A 24,423-nucleotide genomic window follows, 5' to 3' on the forward strand; every position below is an offset into this window, starting at 1 on the left:
GATCTAAGACACCGATATACCCCTGACTGATAAAAACAAGACACACAGCGCTACAGCTGCAGGATGGGACTAAAGATCAGGACTGTAATAGGCATGAGGAATAAAGGCTTTTCATAGAAACCACCCAGGTTCCGTTCAGTCTTGATGAGAAGGTAGAGGGGGCATCGTATCACAGCCTTCAGGTGTCCAACGGAGGGTACAGAGAAGATGGGGTCAGACTTTTCTCAGAGGGGAACGGTGACAGGACAAGAGGCAACAGACACAAGGTGAAGCGTTAGAAATTCCAGTTAGACATGAGGGAAAATGCTTTTCACCATGAGGATGGTCAGACACTGGAACAGGCGGTCCAAAGAGGACGTGGCTCTCCATCCACAGCTCAACTGGACACAGTCCTCTGCAACCTGGTCTAACGGGACCAGCTCTGAGCAGGGGCTGGCCCGGGTGACCTCCAGAGGTCCCTTCCAACTGAATTACTCTGTGATTGTTTGAATACTACCTGCCACTCACTATGGCAGTCACCCTGAGAAATATTACACTCCATTTTATTTATTTCCCCCCCAAAACATCTAAGTATAAATCTCAATGCAGGAAACACAAGCTTGTGCTACAGCAACAATGTTATTACGCATCAGAGGCAACCAGCACCACGTGCAATCACATTATATATGGTCACATAGGTTAAGGCTGTTTCTGCTGATAATGGAAAAGCGCAAGAATCTGCAAACCATTTTCCAGAGAAGTGGTTCTCACCACACCAGACCAAACAGGTACGGCGAGGGGGGACACAGGACGTAGCAGTGGCAGGGATGCATCAGATTGTGGGGAAAAGAGTTTTATCCTTCAACTTTGATGATGATTCCTACATCTTTGTAGGGTTTGGTGCCCTGGGGAAGCTGGCTCCCCTGAGACTCCTCCCAGCGCCCCAGTGGGATTCATTTCAGTGAAGCTGGGTTTTCCTTTTAGGCCAACAACCTAAGTAAGGTCTCTAGATTGCATCTGGGGTCTAAGGTGGGAGAGACATGTTCAGAAGAGAATCCATCCCATTAACCTTAGATGCTTCTCTCACAAGAACATTAATTTGACTGACTTTAAATTATGGGAATACAGAATGAGATGAATCATGACCTAGAGGAGCCCGTTCCTTCCCCTTGGTCAGGATGAGGAGTAAGCCACAAGCTGAGAGGTGAGTGTTGCCATTACTGATCTTTAAGGTGGTGGGGATTAGCCTCAGCCCAAGGGATGCCTGGGAGCCGTACAGGGCCCACATCAGGGATGCTTTCTCCTGCGGCCCCTTGAGCAGCCAGGACAGGGGACAGGAAGAGCTCTGCTTCAGCTAAACAGCTGCTCCTTCGGGTCCCCAAGGCTCAGTGCAAGGAAGGAAACTGAATATCTTTCCCAGGCATTTCTTGGGCGTTGGCATTCCCCAAAGAGGGATTATGTTCTTCCTAGAGGTGGGCAGGCAGGAGCAGAGAGGAGAAAAACGACTCCCTCAGTGTCACCAGTGGTGCAGGTGCAGAGCTGGGAAGAGAAAGACATTACTGTTCTCCTGCTCCAGCCTCTAAAGCTGCCAGCTTATGTTCAAATGATGGGGGCTGCAGACACGCTTTTCAGACCTCTGCTTCTGCGATGAGTTCACCTGCAGGCCAGGTGCTTATATCCTTGTATCAGCACCTATCTCGGAGTCTCTTTCTGAACTTGCTTTCACACCGCTTTCCTGTCCAGCAGCCTTCAGTTCATCCATTCTCTCGCCACCAGATAGTCTTTTGGGGCAAGCGGGGAGATACCGAAACCAAGAGACAGTGCAGTATTTGGTGCCTATTCCAAAAGGAAGATCATAGACCTTGGAAATGAGCTGAGAGTGTTCCACGTCTCCCTTGTGGCTGTTCTTCCACACCAGGAGCCCCCGCTCCTCCTGTGTTCCTGCAACAGCAAAAAGGAGATCGTCGTGTTTAAACCAGCAGGGGTTCTGAGCATAGGACTACCTTGTGTGCCTCACACCCGATTCTCAAATCCCAGCAGACCCAGCCCAACATAGAGATCCCTTGCACCTAAACCCTTCTCGCTCCAAAGCTCTTTACAAAAAATCACTAATGAGCTTCTAGACAATACCCATCTTCCTCCAACAGGTTCCAGATAATAAGCAGTCTTCTCCACTGCTTTCCACAGGGATCAAGTATCTCAAGACAGGTTTTCACAAGCCATGGGGCATCCAAGAACTGTTCAAAGGAGGTGGGAGGTGTATACTGCTAGGAAAGTAAGGCTGGATGTTACCTGCCCAGGTACTGCAGAGTGGGGGAATAAGGTTTAGCTAGCAATTCCTAGTCACTCACAGGCATTTACCCTAGTCAAGGAATTACCAAATATGTGTAATAGTTGCAGCAGCCGAGTCCCTCTGGGAAAAGGGAGTGAGCACACCTGTAAATTCTGCCCGGAGGAGCTGAAGATCAAGGGGTACAAGAAAATTAATGAGCCAAAAGGAGATTGGCTTTCCAAGAAGCCTGAGACGGTAAAAGAATATAGTTAACAGAGTGTCCTTCCTGCTCTTTTTCTGTAGCAGAAAAGAAAGTTTCCTCTCCTATTCTTACACCATCCTTCCCCACGCTCTCTGCTGTCTGTGAGGGCCAGCTGCAGGTGCTATATCTTTGGTCACCAGCCTTTCCTACTGCTTTCCATTGCTGTGGCACCAGTTCAGCCTCAGTTTTAGCAGCTCTCATAAGGAAGCATGAGTTGTCTCCTTCCACTTCTTGTAGTTGTCTTTCTCTCTCCTTTCAACCAGCAACATGGCTGTAGACTGGCATTTTCCCAAAAAGGAATTTTTCTCAAATCAACCTTTTCCGTAGGCTGGGTTGTCCCTGGAAACTGAGTTAGTTTTTGATAAATTGCTGGTTTCCAACTAGAGACCATTTCAGTGATGTCTCTGGGAGGAGTTCATTCACGTGGTGTTTCATGGTTGCTAGCACAACTCCTACCCATACAGCAGTACTCATGAAGACAAAAAGGTACTAGGAAACAAACCTTAGGGCAGGCAGAAACTAGTAGCTTGGCTCATTTCAGCAAATCCTACCTGGAATGGTGTTATCAAGGATAAACCCCAGGAGTCCGCCCACAAACATGCCAGTGGTGAGAAGCACCTGGATCACCTGGTCCAGCTGGATGATTCCTAGCAGAAAAACCAAGCTTTGGGTAGAGGTGCAGAGAGACGCATGTTTGACCGGCAATGTACCTGGTGCCAAGAGGCTGCAAGCTGCAGGCTTGTTTCGACAAGACTTGCAAATCCCAAAGTGGAGCTTAAGATTTGGCAATGCAAGGGAGATGGATCTCACTGCCAGTTTCAGACCTACCATTTTATTCTGCATAATCATTCACTGACCCAGCTGCCGGTGGGCAGGAGATGAGTCATAAATACGTTAAGACCCTATTAACAATGCAGGCTGCAGCACTGTCCCAGAAAATGCCGCCTTCTGCTCCAAACATTTTCTGCACCTCCACGACATAACACCAAGTGGTTGCCTACAAAAGCAGGAGCTTCAGTTCCCAAAGAAGCACAGGTATATTTAGCACAGGATTTCACCACAAGTTAACCAGGTGTGATGTTTCTTTGTGAGGGCTGATAGACATGAGCAAGCCCAGTGGCACTGACCATCTGATAGACCATCCATAGAGTGCGTGATTTGTGGGCCCAGCTCTTTCAACAGCCCACCCAGCACACCATGTGTACCTTAAGAGAGGACACCACGGCCTTTGTGACCAACACTTTAGTCACGCAAGACACAATGAAGGCCCAAGTGTTGGAGGACTGGGAATTTCAATAAAGTGAACTTGATGGAATTTAGTAGAGGAGTCTGCTCTTGTGTTTTGGAAACACAAAGCTGTGTTGTGTATGAGCGTGTAAGCAAGCCTCATTCATTGAGATTTTGATCAGGATTCAGCCCTGGAGTATTCTCCTGCCCAAAGCCCCATCCCGGGAATGTGTCCCAAGGAAGACCTCTGCAATCCTTAGCCTGACAGGAATCTGGCGAGATGCAGTCATTGATCAAGAGCGGAGATTTCCACACCAGAGCTGTGCATCAGAGCGAAGGGCAAGAACGTCCCTCCCAGAAAGAAACAGGCAACAGCCAAAGCACGAGTTTCAGGGCTTTACCGGGAAACACTGCGCTTTAAAAGATTTCTCTGGATCAGCCTTTGCTTCAGTTTTATGCTATAGAAAATGTTTCTGATGTCGTTTCTTACCTGTTTCCAGCAGTGTACTATTTTTGCTCGCCCAGTTGGGAACCGTGAGCCCAGCAAATACAGAAAATCCAAAGATAAAGATGTTTCTGGAGGAGTTCATATCTGTGTACTGTACAGAGAAATTATATACATTACACATGGAATTACCCCAATCTGTGGATTACTGTCGTGTTCATGAGACATGCTCGGATGCAAACACTGCGTGCAGGAGTGGACCCGGGCAGCAGCCCTGGTGCTGCTGGGGCATTACGATCCTGCTGCCCGCGGTGCCAGCAAGCCCTGCCTCGAGGAGGGAGCCCTCTGCAATTTAGCCCTTCTGCTTACATGCCCTCATCTTCACCCAAGGAAATGCCAACAACAATGTTTGCATTTGCTGCAGCAGGGTTATGTCTGACTCAGCCCGGTAAGAACCTGACTGGAAACCACAGTCCCTTCCCCAAGGGATGAAACAGCACTCACACAGCTGTTACCTGCAAATTGGAAATCCCTACTGCCGTGATAACTCCAAACATCACAAGGAACATGCCTCCAATCACAGGGGTGGGTATGCTGGCAAGCATCGCCCCGACTTTCCCGAAGATGCCGCTCAGGAGCATGGCGCAGGCACCGGCAATGATCACCATTCGACTCCCTACCTGGGGCAAGAGGAAGAGGAGGCAGTCACGCACCGAGCGGCGCAGAGAGGCGAGGGATGGCAGCCTCCAGCGCCAACCTGCCAGGCTGGGGTCGCACCTCTGGCCAAAGCACTCAACGGCACACTCAGTCGCAGGTTCGGATGCAGCCGCCGGTGGGCTGGGATGCTCCCACTGCATGGGAAGCATCAGTATTTGCACACTAGTAATTATTTATCACGAAAGGCACTCTGAGAGCATTTACTTGATGCTACCCTCTTTCCTACTGTTGTCAGGACTTTAACAGTTTTGCTGTTAAGCAAAAAGTTTATTCTTAAATTAAGAGCACAGTAATCCCCACAGACAGCTTGGCTCTCGTTCCAGCCTAGAAATGTCTTGGCAGACCCACAGGCTGGCACTGCAACCACCCAGTCCATTCACTGGACAATTCTTCCACCAGGGTTTGGACTCCCGTCTAAAAATGGCTTTCAACTAGGTGTCCCACACTGATTCCTCCATCCCCTGGAGACCAAGATTTGGGAGAGCAGAGCTGGCCAGGCTGGCTGCTTCAATCCCATGCTCTGGGATCTGATACATCCTTTCCATAGTCAACAAACAGCTAATAAAAAGTGAGGAAGTCTCTTCATCTGCCTCTCTCTCTCCTCACCCATCTAGCTTCAGTAAAACCATTTTCTTCTTATTTTTTCCCCTAGGAAGAGCCAGGGTGGCCTTTTCTTGTTTGGGCACTACAACAAAGATGGGATGAAGCACCAAGCCATGCCTTTCATTCAGATCTGTTAAAAAAGAAGAAGAGTATCTGCCAAACAAAGAGATGAGAGACATTTACAGACTATGGAAACTAAAAAGAAAAGCAGCAATAATTATTATGCTTTCAATTCAAGATACGCCTTGCCACACCAAAACTTGAACAGCTTGAAGAATCATGCTAAGATTTACAATGTTCGTGTCTTAGGCACGGAAACTCTGTAATCCTCTGAAAACATTTTATAATTCAATTAAATATTTTAATCCCTCCCTTTAAATATCCAAAGAATGTCATATTTACAGGAAGGGCGTTTTGTGAATGCTTCCAACAAAAACATCCCCAGTAACTTGAAGTGTCTCTTTTTAAGTATTTCTTAAACATGTCCCTTTAAAATATTTTAAGTCTTACTTGATTATGAAAGATAAATGAAAAAGATTTGGTCGGGAGTTTCAAAATGAAATCATGCATTGCCTTCAGGTGGGCTTTTTATCTTCCTTGGCTTAAAACCTTGGGACACCATTACCATCAAAACGGTAATTTAATAAAAGCCAACAGATCTATTTGTTCCAGGATTAGCATGAAGCTTCAGATTCTTAATTTGCCAAAATGTTGAATTACCCAGTACATGGAGTTGGCCTTAGAGGCAAATTAACTAATCCATTGATACCACCACTGTGAGCATATGCTGCTAAAGCCTCTAGTTTAGAGTTTGTTTCAATTATGTCAGGGAAACAAGAAAATCAGTTCTCTTTTTTAAGGTCGAAGAAACTGCATGGTTTCCTGATATGTATATGGTGACTCTGAGGTCTTTACCTCTCCTTAAAATCCTCCTCTTTTTTTCTTGGAAATGAGGGCTCAAGTACTGGCATGCTGGGTTTGATCAACCATCTTAAACATAGGTGCCTGGTGCCATTTAAGATGTTGCATCTTGGCAGCTTCCAGCAGCTTCTCCTTTGCCTTATCTCACAGCCCCTGTGGATTTCTGAGATCTCCAAAGACGTTGCAGGTGGTGCTGGACGCCTCTGTTTAAGCAGAGGAAAGAAGTCCCTTGCGTTTCCATTTGTGATGGAAAAATGTGTTTCCCACGTAAAAAACCAAATGAAATTTGCCCTGTGCTTTCAGCATCCCCATCCATCCCAGCCAGAGTCTGGATTTAAGGCTGACTGAGATGAGACTGTATTTTCTGCTCTCTTAAGTGTAACAAGGTGAGCAGAGGTGGGATCTAAGGGAAACATCTCTCCTGAATCGGCAAGGATGGCGTGTCCACCTGAAGGACTTAGCGCACGTGGGGAGAACGTGTCCTATAATCTGACAATTATGAGTCCAGGCACTTCTGCACTATGCTACATCCCACGCGCACGATGTATGGAGTAAACTACGTGTTGGGAAAGAATGGGCTCAGGTATATGGTCAGCATGCACAGATTTCATAGTGACAAGGTACATGTGGTGACAGGCTAAACTGGACTCCATGCGGACATCCAGGCAGCCCTTGCTGCTGGAAGCAGCCACCTCAGTCAAACACTAACGCTTCAGGCTGTGAAAAATGGTTATTGTGAGTGAGGTTTATAAAATCCAGTGAAATAGGCAGTATTGTAGAGTGGGAGCCATAAGTCAAATTCTGCATTTGTTTACTGGCGCACAGCTCTGCTGACATGACATTGCTTATTTGACAATGATTTAAAAATGTTTTCCAGTTGGCTGCTGGATGTACCCGTCCCCTGGCTGTAAAGCTTAGTGAAAATCTCAGATCTGATTGTCAAGCTTATCTCTGGAAATTTCTTTCCCGTATAAGAGCAATAAAATACTCAAGGGGTTCACAAAACTTTACAGAGGGGTAAAAACATAAAACTTTCCCTTCACATTTTATAATCCCAAAGGAATAATCTACCTTGCACATGATTGCCATTCTTGGGTTATAAAAAATATGGAATTTGAAGCCCTATTGAATTTTTTTCTTTTTGTCTTTCTCTTTTTCTTTTCCTTTTCTTTTTTCTCTTTCTTTTTCTCTTTCTTTTTCTTTTTTTTTTTCCTTCCTTTTTCCTCTCCTCTCCCCTTTATAAATGTATTTAGGAAGACAGATATACAGACAGAGATAAAGTCGGTCCTCGTGAGGTTTCCAGGTTAGCTCAGATGTAACATACTCTCTTTAGTGTCACCTAAGCTGGATGCCATGAGTAACAGCAACATGCACTCGTCCTGCATGCAGACCATAAGCAGCGAAAGAGAGGGATACATAGTGCTGCTGAGGTGGTCACCAATGTGCCGGGGTACCTTTTCCCAGCGTGCCTGGCAGGAGGTGGACTAAGATCACATCCCGGGTCCAGCACACACCCATGTGCACCACCACACCTTTGGAAATACACCCCTGAGAGAAACCTCAGGGAGGTTCTCACCTTGGTGATGCCCAGGGCCCCCACGTTCTCACTGTACGATGTGGTGCCATTCCCCGTCCCCCAGGCACCGGCCAGGAGGCAGCCGATGCCTTCCACCCCGATCCCGCGGCTGATGGCGTGCTTTGGTGGCGGCGGGGCCCCGGACAGGCGGGCGCAGGCGTAGTAATCTCCCACGGACTCCAGCATGGAGGAAATCACCCCAGCTAAGATGCCGAATATCCCAGCCAGGCTGACGGTCGGCAGTCCCCACTGGCCTGCAAGTAAAGAGCTCGGTTCAGGTCGGTGGGGCACATTTTCCCTGAAATCTATTGCGGGGAGGAAGAACAGCAAGGGTGCTTGTGGGTGTTTGCCTGATTTTTGGCATTTCATTTCCCCCTGCTAGCCATCAGCAGAGGTGCAAGCCGGAGCAGGGAGCAGCACGGCAGGATAGGGAAAGCGGGGGGCAGCAGTACCTGGATAAGGCAGCCGAAACCAGGGAGCTTGGGACAAAACGTCCCCACGGATGTCCGTCCGGGCCAGGTGGCCATAGGCAGTGGGGTCCACAGGGAGGACGTCAGTCACCGTCAGCACGTAGCAGAGCAGCCAGCTCAGGGAGAGCCCCAGCAGCACCTGCCCATCACATGCAGCAGTGGGGACCGGTTAGGGCATGGCCGGGTCTCCAGCAGGGTTATGGAGGACAAACTGTCTCCCCGACCGACCCTTTCCCCTGCACATGGAATGGAGGCAGAGGGACAGCGGAGGATTCTGGTGGCCCTCCCTCCTTTTCTCCCTCATCGTGGTCAGGGCCATGGGGACCTTCTCCCACTCTGCCCCCTTACTGCACAGGCTGGGCTGGGAAGCACTAACTCGTCTGGACACAAGTGGAAAGAGCCCAGGGCAGGTGAGGCCAATCCCTCTGCCACCATCGCTGGGTCTCCAGCAAACCCCAACGTACCGGGAAGATCTGGAAGAGGTAGACTGGGGAGAGGTGGCACTTCTTTCCTCTCTGGTAAGATGGCAGCGGCACAGGGACATCTTTCAGGTACTGAGAGAACAGAACTATGAAAGAAATAGTCCTAGGAGAAAGAAAAACCAGACCATGAGACAAAGTGGGTGCCCAGCTGCCCGCCTGTCCCCACATTAACTGAAGACCTGCCACCCAAGGACCCAGGACTCCAGAGGACCCCAAAAAACAGGCTCTCAGCACCAGAGGGTGCCTTCCCACTCCTGCAAGCCTGAGGCAGAACAAGCTTTCCGTCATAGACGTCCATCATAGGATGAGGGGTAACGGTTTCAAACTGAAAGAGGGTAGATTTGGATTGGATATTAGGAAGAAATTCTTTACTGTGAGGGTGATGAGACACTGGAACAGGTTGCCCAGGGAAGTTGTGGATGCCCCATCCCTGGAAGTGTTGAAGGCCAGGCTGGATGGGGCTTTGAGCAGCCTGGTCTGGTGGGAAGTGTCCCTGCCCATGGCAGAGGGTTTGGAACTAAATGATCTTTAAGGTCCCTTCCAACGCAAACCATTCTGTGATTCTATGATTCTATCATACTGTACCGATAGCTCCTCTGCATTTGCAAATATCTTTTTTTACCCACTTTTGTTTTAAGACTGACTGCCCCGATAGTGCATCAGTGAATATGACACAGTTGCAGGAAGCTTAAAAATGACACTTGAGCCTGAAAGAAAGGCCCGAGAGACATGCAAGGTCCAGGCAGGCTATGTAGGAAATTGTCCCTGAACCTCTGCGTAATTCAGATACATTGGAAATACAGGATTTATTGGTTCCCTGATTTCAGGTTTACCTATGCTGCTCTGCAAGTGGCAAAAAGTGGCGGGGAGTGAAAGAAAGAGGATTTGATTTGGCTGTGCAGGACCCTGTTTTGAAAGAAAAAACCCACGGTGGGACTGTGGGGCTGCACGTGGTGCCCACAGAGCCCTCCCAGCCAGCCGAGAAGGGGAGAGCACAGCCCTCGGGTCTGCCAGGGCTGCATGGCGGGGTGGGGGGGTCCTCCAAGGCAGGGGTGTTCACGTGTGCCCCCGCCAGCACCTAGGGCTCGTTCTGTTGGAAGCGACCATGAGGTGCAGCTCCTCTCCCATCCCCCGTGGAGGACACATCTGCTGTGAATGGCAGCACAGCTGGGTGTGCTCACAGCAAGCCCTGTCTGCCCCCAACGTGTCTTCCCCCCAGAAAGGGCAACCAGAGGAAGCTGGAGGCTGCCATATGCGGCAAGAGGGAAGGAACTGGGCAGCCCACCTTGGTTGCTGAGCTGGTAGAACACCTTGGACATTTTCCTCCTATGTTAACCCAGGCCTCTGAAGGGCTCTTCATTTTTTTTATAACAAGTCTAAACTGTATACATTGAGTGAATTAATCCAGATAGGATTTGGTAACAAACAGACTGCACCAGCTGAAGTGCACTAACTGGTAGTTTTCTATGGGTGAAAAGGTGCCGAGCTATAGGTGCAATATTCACGGGCAGGATGCATACCAGCAGTGCAAAGGAAATGCTAACCTCACCTCTCTGCAAAGACACGCCACGACGTACAGCCAAAGGTTATCTATCAATCATAATGCAAAGCACCGAATGACTGGAGGCAGAAAGTCTGAGGAGGAACTGGTTTCCATGCGTGGTTTCTAAAGCTACAGAGCCCAGACGGACTGCGTCAGTGCACATTTTGTGCATTTGCATTAACAAAGGTGCTCGGCAGCCTTATGAATCACTGCAGAGCCCTCATCTGTCTCGGGTAGGTGTCACTGCTTATTATTCAGGTTGTCTGACACATTCCATTAACAAATGCTATTTTCAGCTGCTTATAATTCTGCCTAACTTTACCCATTCAGGATGAAAATTTCCACGGAAAACGTCTGCCTCAGGCCAAATGTTTCTGGAAAAATATATCCCAAACCTTTTCCAAAGAGTGATGTTCAGGAAATAGACATAGTATATAGCCTGCACTGAGAAGGTCATTTTGCATTGAGCAGTAGCACGGTCCGCTTATGACCTGGAGCAGAAATTTGAGATTTAGTAGAACTGGTTCTTTGGGGTAAAGGATATTGCTCTTTCTCACAAAAATCTGCTCAGGTATGCTCAGTCTGTAACAATGATCATTCATCCCAGGTCCCAGGCAGTCAGCAGAAACGTCTTAGGCTTTAGCATTTGCAGCCCATAAAGATTCTGAGGCCTTGCCCAGCAATTAACTGCGTATGACCATCAACAGGGAGCAAGTGAGCACGCACTAGACCAATTTCTTGAGGTAACAGTGGGTATCACCCATCGTGGGGACTCTGGGATGTGGCGGGGCTGAACAGCAGGGCTGAGACCACATGGGTCATGTCTTCCACCTTCTCCATCACTGCTCTCCCTCTTTCCCTAATGACACCCATGGAGCATGTCTTCCACCTTCTCCATCACTGCTCTCCCTTTTTCCCTAATGACACCCATGGAGCATGTCTTCCACCTTCTCCATCACTGCTCTCCCTCTTTCCCTAATGACACCCATGGAGCATGTCTTCCACCTTCTCCATCACTGCTCTCCCTCTTTCCCTAATGACACCCATGGAGCACGGAGAAGGCAGCAAAGGAGGACACAACTGAGATAGCTCAGAGCACAATGGGTCTCTGAGGTTGGGGCTAAGGTGTCTGAGTCAGGAAAGTCAGGAAAGAAAGAACTGGGATTAGCAAGGGTAGAAGATGGAACAGAAATCAACCAGACAAAAAGGGTGACCCAGGTTGAGAGCAGCACAGTTGGGCAAAGAAGTCAAGCGAGAGTCTGAGGTTAGGAGCCAGTGGCTGAAGAAGGGAGCAGAAAAAGGAGATAGTCCAGACAAGGATATTCAGTTTGAAGGGAAAATTCAGACTAGTAAGCAAAGGAGCTAGGACAAATCACTAGAGCTGGAGAACAGGACCACAAGCCAGAGATGTGGTGGGCAAAACAATGGTGAAAGGAAAGCTGGATTGCAGGCAGGGTTTGGGGTCGTATGGGGTGTTGGTGGAAGAGACCAGTTAAGTGAGGAGCTGGGGGTGCAGAACAGAGGTGGCTTTTGGGGTCTGGGAGGGCAGGTGCAGGAAGGAGACGAGAACAAGAGAGAAGTGGCCTGGAGCACATCCCCACAACAGTGTGCTGCCTTCCTGGGGTTGCAGTCAAGCCTGGCCTCTGAGTCTCCACAGGCAGCTCTGAAAGCACTAGCAAACTGATGGGAGCCCACAGAGAGGATAACAACCTATTCCTGTTCCATGTTATCCCAAGCTGAAGTCTGCATTAGGTATCCAAAGGTGCCACATCTGCGGGGAAACCACACAGTGGCATTTCTAGTTTTTTGAATTCATTTCTGAAATACCAAAGAGATCCTGCCATCAAGCACACTCGTGCACTCATGCACAAGAGCACGCACACAAGTATCCCTGAAAGAGCTCTCAGTGCTGCAAAGCAACATGCACAGACATTTACAGAGCCCCCCAGGCCCTCTGTGGAGAAAACAATTCCTCCTCATGTGAAAACAATACATAAAGCACCAGCTATTTTAACTTGAGGAATACCTAACTCTGAGTGCTCAACTTTTTCATTTTAGGAATGTCTTTTTACCTTAAATAATGGGTGTGTAAGACAGTGTGCGTAGACAACAGTGATGGAGACTGCCCCCAAGAAAGTCTTGTTTCTCTACTGACCTATGAACTTCACATTTTCATAAAAATCAGATTTTTTTTAACTCATTTTGGGGTTTTGCTTTGTTGCTGAGGGCTCTAACCCCCTGGGAGGGAGAGGTGTCAAAACTATGCCATGCATAAACCACGCATATGTGCTCAACACACAAACCTGGAGCCCAGGGGAACCCTGCTACAGACTGTGACATTTGTTTTCATCTTAGAGGCAGGCATATTAGAGGTGTTTCATATTAGAGGTAGTGCGTACACTCAACTTTCCCACGGGGAAGTGAGACTTACATGAACGCTATGCCCCAGTGCTGCCCAGCCTCGTCCCCCGCCGAGTCAAAGAGAGGTAGTGCAACCAAGGTGATGGTGGGGGCAATTGTCAGGGGGCCGATGAACCTCATCAGAAATCCGATCAGGCCGGAAAATCCAACGAAGATTTGAAAGCAGGAAGCTACAATGATAGCTCCTTGCACCTGGAGAAATGAAGGAAGAGAGCAGAGGTTGAAAGGAGCTCCAGCTGTGGAGCTTTGTCTTAATAAGTCAGTGCAAAACCAGTGTGAGAGCCAAGCTCAGCCTCCAGTGATGGACCAGCACGGAGGCTTCCCACTGACTACAGCAAAGCCTGGCTGAGCATTACGTGTGGGGAAGGAACACTAAAGTACCAGCACACCGACTCCACCCTTGGTTGATGGATTTAGTCCTCACTAATTCTGTTCCACAGACCCCCCCTCCTCCCTGTCCTCTCGGGCCACCCAAGCACCCATCAGCTTCCCTGCACCCCGAAAACGCAGGTGAAAAGCACTTGCCCCGAAAATGGGCGCAGGGCCATGGTCTCCACTCATCTCCCGTCTGGGAAAGGCTTGGGGTGCTTCAGCACACTGGTAGGGCAAGTGGGTCATTACAGCCTCTGTTTTTTCCTGAGTATCGGTTTCCCTCCCAGGACACATTCATCATCCTGCACTTCCCCGTGTTTGACAACCACTGCTAAGTAGACAGCAATTACATCCTGAAATGGCATTCGCTGCTCACATCAGGTCCAGGCAGGGGACTCTCTGGGTCCAGGGGTGAGGCTGCTCTCTGCTTTCACACATTTGGTGATAAACCCAGGCTGGGTCCTCTGTGGTGCTGAGAACCTTCCCTCCGCCCAGCTCCAAAGGGAAGAGAAACACGGGGGCTGGCGTGAAGCTCCCAGCCTGAAAGGAGAGGGCAACGCTGCCCTCATGATAGATTTATATCTATCAGTAGGGAAGGCAGCCTGTGCCACACAGTAATTCCTTTGTGAGCTCGCAACGCTTCCCAAGCGCTTTGCAAAGCACCCCAACAAATGGATCGACAGAGGCAAATTTAGCCATTTACTCTGATAAGGCAATGGATGTAGAACAAGGCAGTGAGATCCCTGACCCTTCCTCCTCTCTTTTGACTAGCTAAGAATGCACTTTTCTTTAATATTTACACTAAATTCAGCCCTTGCATTTCTTTTTACTGGGTGACCTGTGCTTAGACAGGGTCCCTTCCTTGGAAACATCTTCCCTCCCCCTTCCTTTCTCAAGGCTAACCGTGTTTCATGGAGAAGGGGTCTGGATGGACCAGTGGAGACTCTGCAGGGGCCATATATCACCTGAGCTCTGCACATCCCCTGTTCAGCAGCAGCAAAGCATCTGCTTTCCTAATGGAGATTAGATGCTCAGGAAGCTGCAACAGGGTGAGGGCTGAGGTCCATTGGGGATGGTGGGCTCTCCAGCACTGATGGCCCTGCCACGGTCAGGTGCTTTTCTGAAAGCAAACAGCGCTGACACAGAGCAGGTGCCACTGAAAATGTAACGTACCTCTCGCATCCGCGTCTGCCAGACTTCGATGAACTCTGGTGAAGAGGCATTCACCAGGGTAGCGTTCTGTGTCCAGGCAGGGCACTTCCACTTGGGGAGAGACAGCATGGCCAGGGTTGGGGTCAGGAACGCAAAAGTGCCTCCTTGAATAATAGGCAACCTGGAAGGAGAGCAGAGGAAAAAGATGATGAGCAAGAATGCTAGAAACCCAGCTCCACAGGGGAGAGTGAAAGGAAAGCAAAATAAATTTAAAAATTGTTCTGTACATGGCCTCTGGCAGTCTCTTTTGAAATGTTCTGGCAGGTCTCCATCACTGAGCACAGGTGGGCATTGCTGCCCACTGCACTCAAGAGCAATGTACCCAGGAGGAAGAGCTCAGGTTCAAACACTGCCAATGGAGAGGCTCAGCGGTGCTGGAGTCATACTCTGCTACCCCACATTAAGTAAAAAGTAGTCCTCCTAAGGTGTGATGAAACCACGGAGCTGCACATAGTAAAACAGCAACCAAAGGAAAAAGCTGGAGGAGGGGAGAAGACCAAGGAAGAAAGAAGGTGAGACTCTGAAGAAAAGCTCAGCATTTACCTAGGCCCAAATCTTCCCAATATCCAGTTGCTTGCTCTGTCCCCTTCAGCTGCCTCAATTTTCTTCACAACCTGCTCATGAACACAAGGACATGCACTGGCTACTCCCCACGTCACAACCATCCTCAGACTGAAGGCAGTGGAAAATGTGAGTTGGCTTTTAGTACAGTTTTTCAAAGATAATGACTCCACCCTGTTTCCACCGACACTGGAAAGGACACCTGCATGGACAGGGCTGAGCGCTCTGGATGGGTGAGACCTTGGCTCTCCCTCCACGCCGTGTGTCTCCTGGCTTAGAGCAATCCTCACTGAAAACCCTCCAGGCTAGCAAGGAGCTCGAACCTCCAGAGCCACTGGCTTCGTACAGAGCTTTTTACAGAGGAGCTGCTGCTCCTGTGAGCTACGCCAGCCTCTTCTCCTTCCGTGCAGGGAGAAATGGAGGCAGAGAAGCCACCACGGGCATTAAGCCCCAGTTGCACTGCAAGGTGTTTTGGCCGCTCCTCTAGTGTGCTTGAAAAACCCAAAGCGACCCGAGGGCGCAGGCTGGCACAGCAGCTCTGAACAAGCTGAGGGAAACCTCTGGGGTGCCTCGGCTTCTTCCATTTAGAAATCATCCTCGGGAGCAGCCCCCAAAGCAACCTCTCCTTGTGCCAGGAGCTCTCGTGGTGCCTGCTCAGAATAGCAGCAAGGCAGCAGGCCACGTCAGTGCTTCAGCAGGGCACGGATTTCCCTCAACCAGAGGCATTTCCACCAGTCTCTGGAAAGCACTGGAAAATAAGAGATGGCATAGCTGTAACAGCATCACATCTCTGTCACCTAAAATGAATATTTATACCCCTGCAATTACTCATGCCATGCACAACTGAAGCAGTTGGTGCTTTTCCAGTAAGTTATATTTGAGTATCAGTCATCTGTGGAGTCACTTATTTACAGCACTCGGCCAAACACGTTGCAGACGTCAAAGGATTTTGCTGGGCAAGGCAAAAAAAAACAAACAAAAAGAAACAGAGAAGGCTCAGTGCCACCACTGTTGAATTAACAATAGATTTATAGCTCCTGCTGCGTTGGCCCTCTAGCTATTTCACAGCCGGTGTTGGCATGGGTGGGCTCAGAGCAAACTGGAGTGCTGAGGCGATGCACAGGGGGCATGCTGAGCTCTTTCCAGGAAAAGCTGCACGTTTAGAGAAGGAAAAGTTATCCTCTGGTCAACACTACATGATGTCCAAGCATCTGCTAAGGGGGGCTCACCATAATGGCAAGCGGGCTGCGTCTCCCCTCTTGGATAGTCTGTCCAGTGACCCTCTGGGACCTAACGCTGCTTTTTCATGCTGTGTAACACAACCGAGCTGCAGGTTGCAGGGGAGCGGGTTTTTCCCTTGGCTACTGCTTCTGGAGGGCTGCTCCCAAACTGCACTCGCTCTTGGTGGGAACCTCCCCGTCTCCATGGCCAGTTCCCATCCGTTCGTTCACGTGCCAACATTGCCTTTTAGCCAAAATGGTTTCTCCCTGCCTGATCCCCCCCCCATTTCTCTCCCAGACTAGTTGCAGGCTGCAGCCATACCCCTCTGAGCTGCCACTTTGCCAGGCTAACCAGGCCAACCTCTGTAAGATAAATGGTGTCCTTCCCCATGACACATTAACAGATCATCTCCATAGTTCCTCTCCTCTGAATTAATCTTTCTTAAATATGGACACTGGGAACGGCGCAGAGCGCTTAGCTGAGGGCTCCCCAGGAAAAAGCATCCCCTCCAGGTTGTAGTTACCACTTTCCTGGCTGTCTTGTTGGTGACTTATGGTTATCAACTACTACAGGGTTTCAGAAAACAGTAAAAAAATAAAAAAAAAAATCTGCTTCTAACTGTCTCCTCGGGCTTGGTTTGCTGCCAGACACACCACAGGCTGACTCCCACCTTTCTGACAGGAATGTCCTCATGCCTGATAGTTGGGGCCAGCAACACGGCAATTGCGTCCTCAGCACAGCAAAAGCCATTCAAGCTTATCCTACGGGAACAACTCCTTACCGCCTAATTTGATCTGTTGTTCCTCATTTAGCTATTCAGCCACGGGAGAGGCTCCCTGCTACTCTTCCATCCTCAGCTAACAGCAAGCAGGGGACAGCACAGCTCAGGTATTCACCGAGGTATTTTGGGGGGTGACTGGGAGGACTCCAGCCTGAATCGCACCAGCAGCCACAGCCACAGTCAGGCACCCCAGCCTGAGTTTAACCAAGCTGAGAAGAACCAGATTCTTTCTTTTTCGTGGCCAGGGTGTCCCCCCTCCTCCACTAATCCTGTAGCAATGTAGAAGGGGTACAAGGGGAACACCCTCCGGGAAGAGGTCTGCCTACAGCCACTTCTTAAGACAGACAGAGATGGAAAAGTTGTGCTGGGGAAAGAAATAGGAGGAGTAAAAACATTTTGTGGAGCTGGCAGTTGACCAGTGATTTGATGGTAGAAGAGTTTTAACCAGGTCCCTCAGATTCAGCAGGCAAAGAATGTGTGATTTTTGGCTTTGTTTCAAAGGCAAACATGGGTTCCCACCATATTGGAGTCAAAAAATGCTTGTGGAAAGAGCGAGGCAGCCCAGAGTTACGACATGGGGAATAAAAGAAATTTTGCAAGGCCAGCAGAGATACAGGGTCTTCGTGGCAAGGGGGAGTGCTTGGAGTCATGTCTCTTATTATCAGCCTGGAGAAGAGAAGGCTCCAAGGAGACCTTATAGCGGCCTTCCAGTACGCAAAGGGGGCCTACAGGAAAGATGGGGAGGGACTCTTTATCAGGGAGTGTAATGACAGGACGAGGGGTAATGGTTTTAAACTGAAAGAGGGGAGATTTAGATTAGATATTAGGAAGAAATTCTTTACTGTGCGGGTGATGAGACACTGGAACAAGTTGCCCAGAGAAGTTGTGGCTGCCCCATCCCTGGAAGTGTTCAAGGCCAGGCTGGATGGGGCTTTGAGCAGCCTGGTCTGGTGGGAGGTGTCCCTGCCCATGGCAGGGGGATTGAAACTAGATGATCTTTAAGGTCCCTTCCAACTCTAACCATTCTGTGACTCTATGACTATGATTAAGTACTTCGTTTTCTGGGTAGTGAATGGCAACTCCACGCTCATGTCCTCTCTCTCTTCAACAGCTCAGCAGCACAGAGGATTTACCTTGCTTACATTCAGATTCTGCCATGAATCCCTGAGCATGGGAACTGGTACTGTTTGATGGGATATACTGCAGAGCTCCTCCCTGAGTCCCTAAGGGGTGGCAGATGGGTTCCAATTTCTCCCAATTATCCCCCTGCCCCAGAGCTTCCTACAGGCTCTGTGCTCCCTTGATCCTGGGCCCACATGAGACGGGTCTTGCCTCAGCTGGAGGATTGCTGGAGTAATACAGCTTACTGCATGTTTCAATGCTTTATTATTTTAAAATCATAGAATCGCCTAGGTTGGAAGGGACCTTTCAGATCATCTAGTCCAACCATCAACCTAACTCTGACAAAAAACATATCGCTAAGCACTACGTTTACCCGTCTTTTAAATACCTCCAGAGGTGGTGACTCAACCACCTTCCTGGGCAGCCTGTTCCAATGCTTAATAACCATTCCAGTGTAAGAATTTTTCCTAATATCGAATCTAAACCTCCCCTAGAGCAACTTGAGGCCATTTCTTCTTGTCCTGTCTCCTTTTTGTAGGACAGGTTCCTTATAAGTCCAAACGAAGGTGTGTCAACTATCAGGAGATGCAAAATTCAGAACAGCGAGGTAGCCCTGCACAGTTATCACCTATAGCGATTTCAGGATGCTTTGCTGATTGCCCAAGGGTAGCAAATGACCCCCACTGATAGATAAACTCTACAGCAGACTAGTGGCCAAGCAGGTAGTAATTGCATCTACGAACTGTTTTGTCACATATCCCATTTCTTGCATTTGGCCTACCTGACTCCAAAGAGGACCTGCAGCAGGGTGCAAATCCCTGAGACAAAGAAGATGGTGCTGATCAGGTGGCTCTGGGTGAGGAGGTCGTGCTGGAGGCAAAGCTCTTTGGAGAGGATCAGCGGGATGGCTACCAGACCTCCCATGGCTGTCAGGAAATGCTAGGAGCCACAGAGAAAGACTGGGTGAAGAAGGACACAGAACTGGCTGTATATTATTACCGTGTTGTTGATGGAAATCTAAGATTTGTGTTTGGGTGGTACTAGTATTAACCATTCTCTTTTTTGGCAACTTCAATGCTTCATTAGGGGCTGTTCCAAAGCACCTACAAGAACTGCAATACACCCCCACAAACTTCTGCTTTCCATGCCCAAAGCCCTCTTGAAGTGCTCTGAACTCCCCAGACCACTGTCAGACACAAGGAGTTTACCCCCAGCACCTGCAGACAAAGCTGTCGGTGGGGGCTACTCTCCCAGGAAGGTGGGGACATCCCAAGGTAGGGGCAGAGAGCGATCAGGCAAAGTGAGTGCAAATGGTTCAGTCCGTCTCATTTGCAGCACGAAGGATAACATAAAAAGTCAGCAAATTTGAGCTACCCATTCTTTGCTCTCAGTAGCTTTTCTCACACAGTGTAATTACAGATAACCATAAAAAATGGATGCCAAAGAATGGAAAAATTGGGCATTGCATTTTTCAGAAGTCACAGACATATTTCTGCAATGACCTTCAGTTAATTACAAAATGGGAAAATAATTTTTCAAACTTATTTTCACTTTAAATATTAACCTTAGTTGTTAGTTCTGACCTCACAGCACAGGACTGCAGCAGCGGAACTGGTGGCCCTCAGAAACTCACTGTGCTCATTAGAAGCGTGTTTTATTAAAATTATGATGCAGATGTGTTTAGAAAACCTTGGTTTAAAACAGTCTAAATTTGAGATGACCGCTTAAGGAAAGAAAGCGCCAAATGCCCACCAAGCTCCAAGCACAGTCCATCATTACCTTAACTGCTCTGAGGTCTCTCTTCCCCGCGGCTCCGTACCCAGCGTGGCATTGGTGGCATCGGGTCATTTAACACACCTGAGCACAGACTCCAGCTAAAGCGTTGGCCCTTCTGCTTAGCTTTTATTGCCACGGGAAGGGAGAAGTTCAGAAGCCCTTAGACATTTGGCTACCTTCAGCCGAGGTATCCGACCTGTTCTTATTAACTATTTGGCCCCAAACCCGGGACTCTGCCTTCCTGGGACTCTGCCTTCCCATTTGCACTTCAAGGGGCATGGTGTAGCTGTGGGCACAAGGATAAGGAGCTCAGGAGGCGGTGGGAAGGACTTAAGTTCACCCAGATCCAGTGCTACAGCTCCATTCATGCCCAGTGAAGGTGAAGCACTCCCAAATTCAGCTTTCACCCCCATTAACTGGTTGAACTTCCACCCCTTCCCAGCCTCCACCTGCTCCCCCATCCCACCTGAATGCCCAGCAGGATGCACAGGTACCAGGGGGGCACGTCCGTGACGGTGTAGGCAAGCTTGCTGCTGCCGTGGCCAGCACCGCCGCCTTCCTCTGGGCCCCTGGCAGCGTGATCGGGCAAGGAGCAGTAGCGGCTTCCATCTTCACCCTGGCAAACAGCAGAGACCCTGCGTTAGCCACAGCCTGGACCCGCAGGCACCCGGCAGCTGCCTCTCTTGCAGCTGCGCCCCACGTCTTGCAGGAACACCTCATTTATAGCTTTCAACAAGGGCAGGATAAAAAAGAAGAGCAAGGGGAGAAATTAAAATGGAGGCAAAGACACCTACTGAAAATTTTTATATGCACTTGTGTATCTAAACCAGAAGAAACATGAAAGGGTGTTTCAGTCTCAAATGGAAAACTGGACAAAGTGCGTTAATATCATTAATGTCTAGTTAAGGATGGAGAAACTGCAACCAGAACCAAGAAAGAGTCTGCAGTGGGTTAATTGGTGGAAGCTGCACTGTCCCCTGGTCTCTGTCCCTCCCGGCTGCCTCACCCAAACAGGGCTTTTGACAAACTATGCTAAAACAATTTAGCCACCACTAATTACAGGGTAGAAGCACGCTTTCTGTTTCATTTTTGTAAGTCTTCTCTTTCCATTCTCCTTACACACACACTTAATAAATATTCTGCCTCGATAAACACGCCTGCCCTTTGTCTTACAATAAAACCTCACTCCTGTGGAGGAACCGGCTGAAACACAAGGACACCACTGGACCGGGAATCCCAGCATCCATTTCAAAGCAGGATTACCAGGGTGCTGCCCCAGTTTGGCCACCTGCCATGGGGAATGGCACCCGGAGGGATGCCCCAGGATGGGGGCAGCTCTAGGGACCGGGAAACAGCCTGGGGGACCTGGGGCCTCAGGGAGATGGCAGGGTCTGAAATAGCTCCCCAGGAAGGCTCAGATCCCCTCCCAGGCAGGCCAGAAGCTCCAGGGCTCCCCAGGGAGCTGTACGCCTTGCAGAGTTTATGTAGACAAAGATGTGTTTTCCCAAGGAAAGCAAAATAATTGCTTTGCTTCAGTTGCCAGTTTTCAACGTAAGCAGGTGCCCCCCGCCCCGCGTTGTCTGCTCCTCCTTCCAACCCACCCTGAGCGCACACAGACACACACACACACACACTCAGCCTGGGCACAGGGACACCCCGTGTGCGCGCACACACACACATCCCGCCTGTGCGAGCACACACACATATGTGGTAGAGGGAGGCTGCCTGGGAAGCCACAAGGTGTTCAGCCAAGTGCAAAAGCTAATTCAGATCCCAAACCATTTGTTTCATTGACCCTTCTCCAGCCAGCAAGTCGGCACGCCAGCAGCAGAGGGCTTTTCTGGGCTGGGATGCCCTGCTCTGTCAGGCAGGGACAGAAAACTGCTGCCAGGAGCAGCTCAACCAGTTTGTCGGCACCAAACTTCTGTTTGTTTATTTTTTTTTATTGCCCAAGTCCTGCTGGAACCTGAAGACACCGAAATGCCCAGCAAAGCGAGGTGGCTGCAATAACGCTCACGGCCTACCTACCACTGGAGGCAAACAGCCAACGCTGCGGTCAGGGAACAGGGATATAAAATTAATGTTACGTTTAGTTGTAAATTTTGCAGGTGTGGCAGATTAATCCTGAAGGACTTCATCACTTGCCTGAAACCTCCAGATTTCCATTCTCACGGCTGAGTCTCCAAAGTCCCATTTTAGATCACACTGTTGAAAATGTGCTATGTAATACCTTTTAAACACAGTGTATTTATCCAGCCTAGGCAGGCTGGGAGCACTACAGATACTTCAAAATAGATAGGTGAAGGCAGAGTTAATTCAAACTGAACTCAGGCATGAACTTCAAGAGCAAAAGGCGTTCCTGAATAACTCCCTGTGGAGACATTTTCATTTCGGGAACAAGAGAGCCTGAGCCGTGGATTAACAAATGTACAGCAAGGTACTTAAGACTGCCCATGCACGGAGTTATTTGGGGACAGCTACTCCTGAATAACAGCACGGGTAGATGAATCCTAAGCTAGGAGGACAGCAGTAAGCTCCTTTCCTTGCATTGCAACTTTTCCCATGTTAACCAGGAGGCGTATTCCAGCCCCGCAGAGCCTGTGCCAGTAACAGCCCCGCATGACCATCACATGAACGCCTGATCCTCCCCAGCAGCTGGAGGGGGGCGAGCAGGGTTCAGCGGGAGAAGGATGGAGTTGAGATAACAGGATGAGAAAGGACCAGAGGCAATGGACTCAAACTGAAGCACAGGAGGTCCTGTCTCAACAAAAGGAAACACTTTTTCACCGTGAGGGTGACCAAGTACTGCACAGGTTGCCCAGGGTGGTTGTGGAGTCTCCATTCTTAGAGCTACTAAAAAAACGTCTAAACACAGTCCTGGGCAACTGGCTCTAGGTGACCCTGCTTGAGCAGGAGGGCTGGACAAGTTGACCTCCAGGGGTCCCTTCCAACCTCAGCCAGTTGGTGATGCTGAGACGCTGGCAGGAGAACAAGGCAGGAGCTGCCCAGAGTGGGAACAAGGAACCATTTGCTGGTGGTTCTCAGCCCAGCTGCTCCCACGAACCCAAGGATCCAGAACACCCTCCATGTGCCTCAGTCTCCAGACAAAGCATCAGGGCCCTCAACAGCACCTTAAATAAGCGCATCAGGAAGGTTGTCAGAAACTGAGCTGCTTGAACCAGAGGTAAAAGATGTCTGTCTTCTACCTCCCTTGGGGTGATTCAAACCAGAGGAAGTCACAAGCCTGATCTGCGCTATGGCAGAACAGATAGAATCAGAGACCATAAACAACAGTGAAAAAAAAACCTCTGCATCAAAGCCTCTGAGCACCTCCCTGAGGCTCTGCCTGCGGCTGGCACAGCCCCCCCTCTGCCCCCAGCAAGCTCACCAAGAGTTACCTGAGAAATGGGAGACCTGGACACCAAGAGGCTAAATGCCTCCTCCAAGGTTCCCCGGGCAGGTGGTCTGTACCGTGGTACAAAGAGGGTGTCGGGACCCCACTCTCACACCTGCTGTCAGAACATGAGCAGCTCTTTTAGTTTCTAATGGAGGTGGCCCCTGCTGTGAGATAGGAAGAGGACTGCCGTGCCCCAGGCCCTTGCCCTGTGCCCGCAGTATTACCGGGGCACTGGACGCCCCTGAACTGACACATCATTTACAGCTTTTAGCACCCTGCTGCAACCCTATGGGGTGCTCCCCCCTGCTGACTCTCCAACCCCTTTTCTCCCCACCTCTGACAATCTACCCCACTAGAAATAGATTCAGAAGACAAAGAAACACATTCTTCGCTAGGCTAGATTTCTATTGTAATTTTACTAATTAATACATAAAATGCTCTACCCAGGGACACAGCCACAAGCAGCCACGAGCTCTCTTGCTTTTCAGCACAGCTACACTTGCGCTGCCATTCATCTATGCTGTCATTTTAGAAATAATGGAAAGAAAAGAAGTGAAAAGGGCACCGTAGAGTAGAAAGTACATCGAGTCTGCAGCAGCAGCAGGCTGCAGTGAGGAAATCATTCCTCAGATTCCTGTCAATAAAGGAGCCGAGACAGACGGTTACCACGCACCAGCATCCTTGCAGCCAGGCAGCCAGTCCCAGCGCCCTGGCTTTCCCTTTCTCCTCCTTTTGCAGGGCTCGCACCTGTTTATGCAAGAACTACCCTTCAGAGACAAGCAGACTCACCACGAAGCTGGGGTTATCTAGCCCGTTGAGCTCTTTTTCTGAGGAGGGGGTCATGCCTTCCACTTGCCTTCACCGACTGCCTTGAAAAAGAAAGACAGGTAAGAAGAGGAAAAGCCTCCCAAACTGTCGCTTGTCCAGGTCAACACAGCCCTAAAGAAACAGGGTGAGAAGATGCAGAAGCTGGAGTTCAGGAGTCAACGAGCCCTTGGTCCTAGCTATTCATGTGAGCCGTATTCGCAGAAGCATTTCCTTTCCCTTGGCTTATATAAGTGAC

The 24,423-nt window shown here is 49.5% G+C and overlaps 1 protein-coding gene across 1 annotated transcript; it reads right to left on the reverse strand.

The window, feature by feature from the left end:
* Positions 1–1,464: 1,464 nt before the first annotated feature.
* On the reverse strand, positions 1,465–24,203 carry LOC134510591 (solute carrier family 23 member 1-like). The gene is made up of 12 exons (XM_063323890.1): positions 24,150–24,203; positions 20,430–20,579; positions 18,969–19,126; positions 14,464–14,623; positions 12,929–13,110; positions 8,937–9,057; positions 8,455–8,611; positions 8,003–8,256; positions 4,701–4,865; positions 4,231–4,339; positions 3,065–3,160; positions 1,465–1,920 (listed from the first exon to the last, which is right to left on the reverse strand). The coding sequence occupies exons 1-12, from the start codon at positions 24,201–24,203 to the stop codon at positions 1,652–1,654; spliced, it is 1,875 nt and encodes a 624-aa protein (XP_063179960.1). The 3' UTR covers positions 1,465–1,651.
* Between the last annotated feature and the right edge of the window lie 220 nt (positions 24,204–24,423).

This window comes from Chroicocephalus ridibundus, chromosome 1 (genome assembly GCF_963924245.1).
Source record: "Chroicocephalus ridibundus chromosome 1, bChrRid1.1, whole genome shotgun sequence".
Classification (NCBI taxonomy): domain Eukaryota; kingdom Metazoa; phylum Chordata; class Aves; order Charadriiformes; family Laridae; genus Chroicocephalus; species Chroicocephalus ridibundus.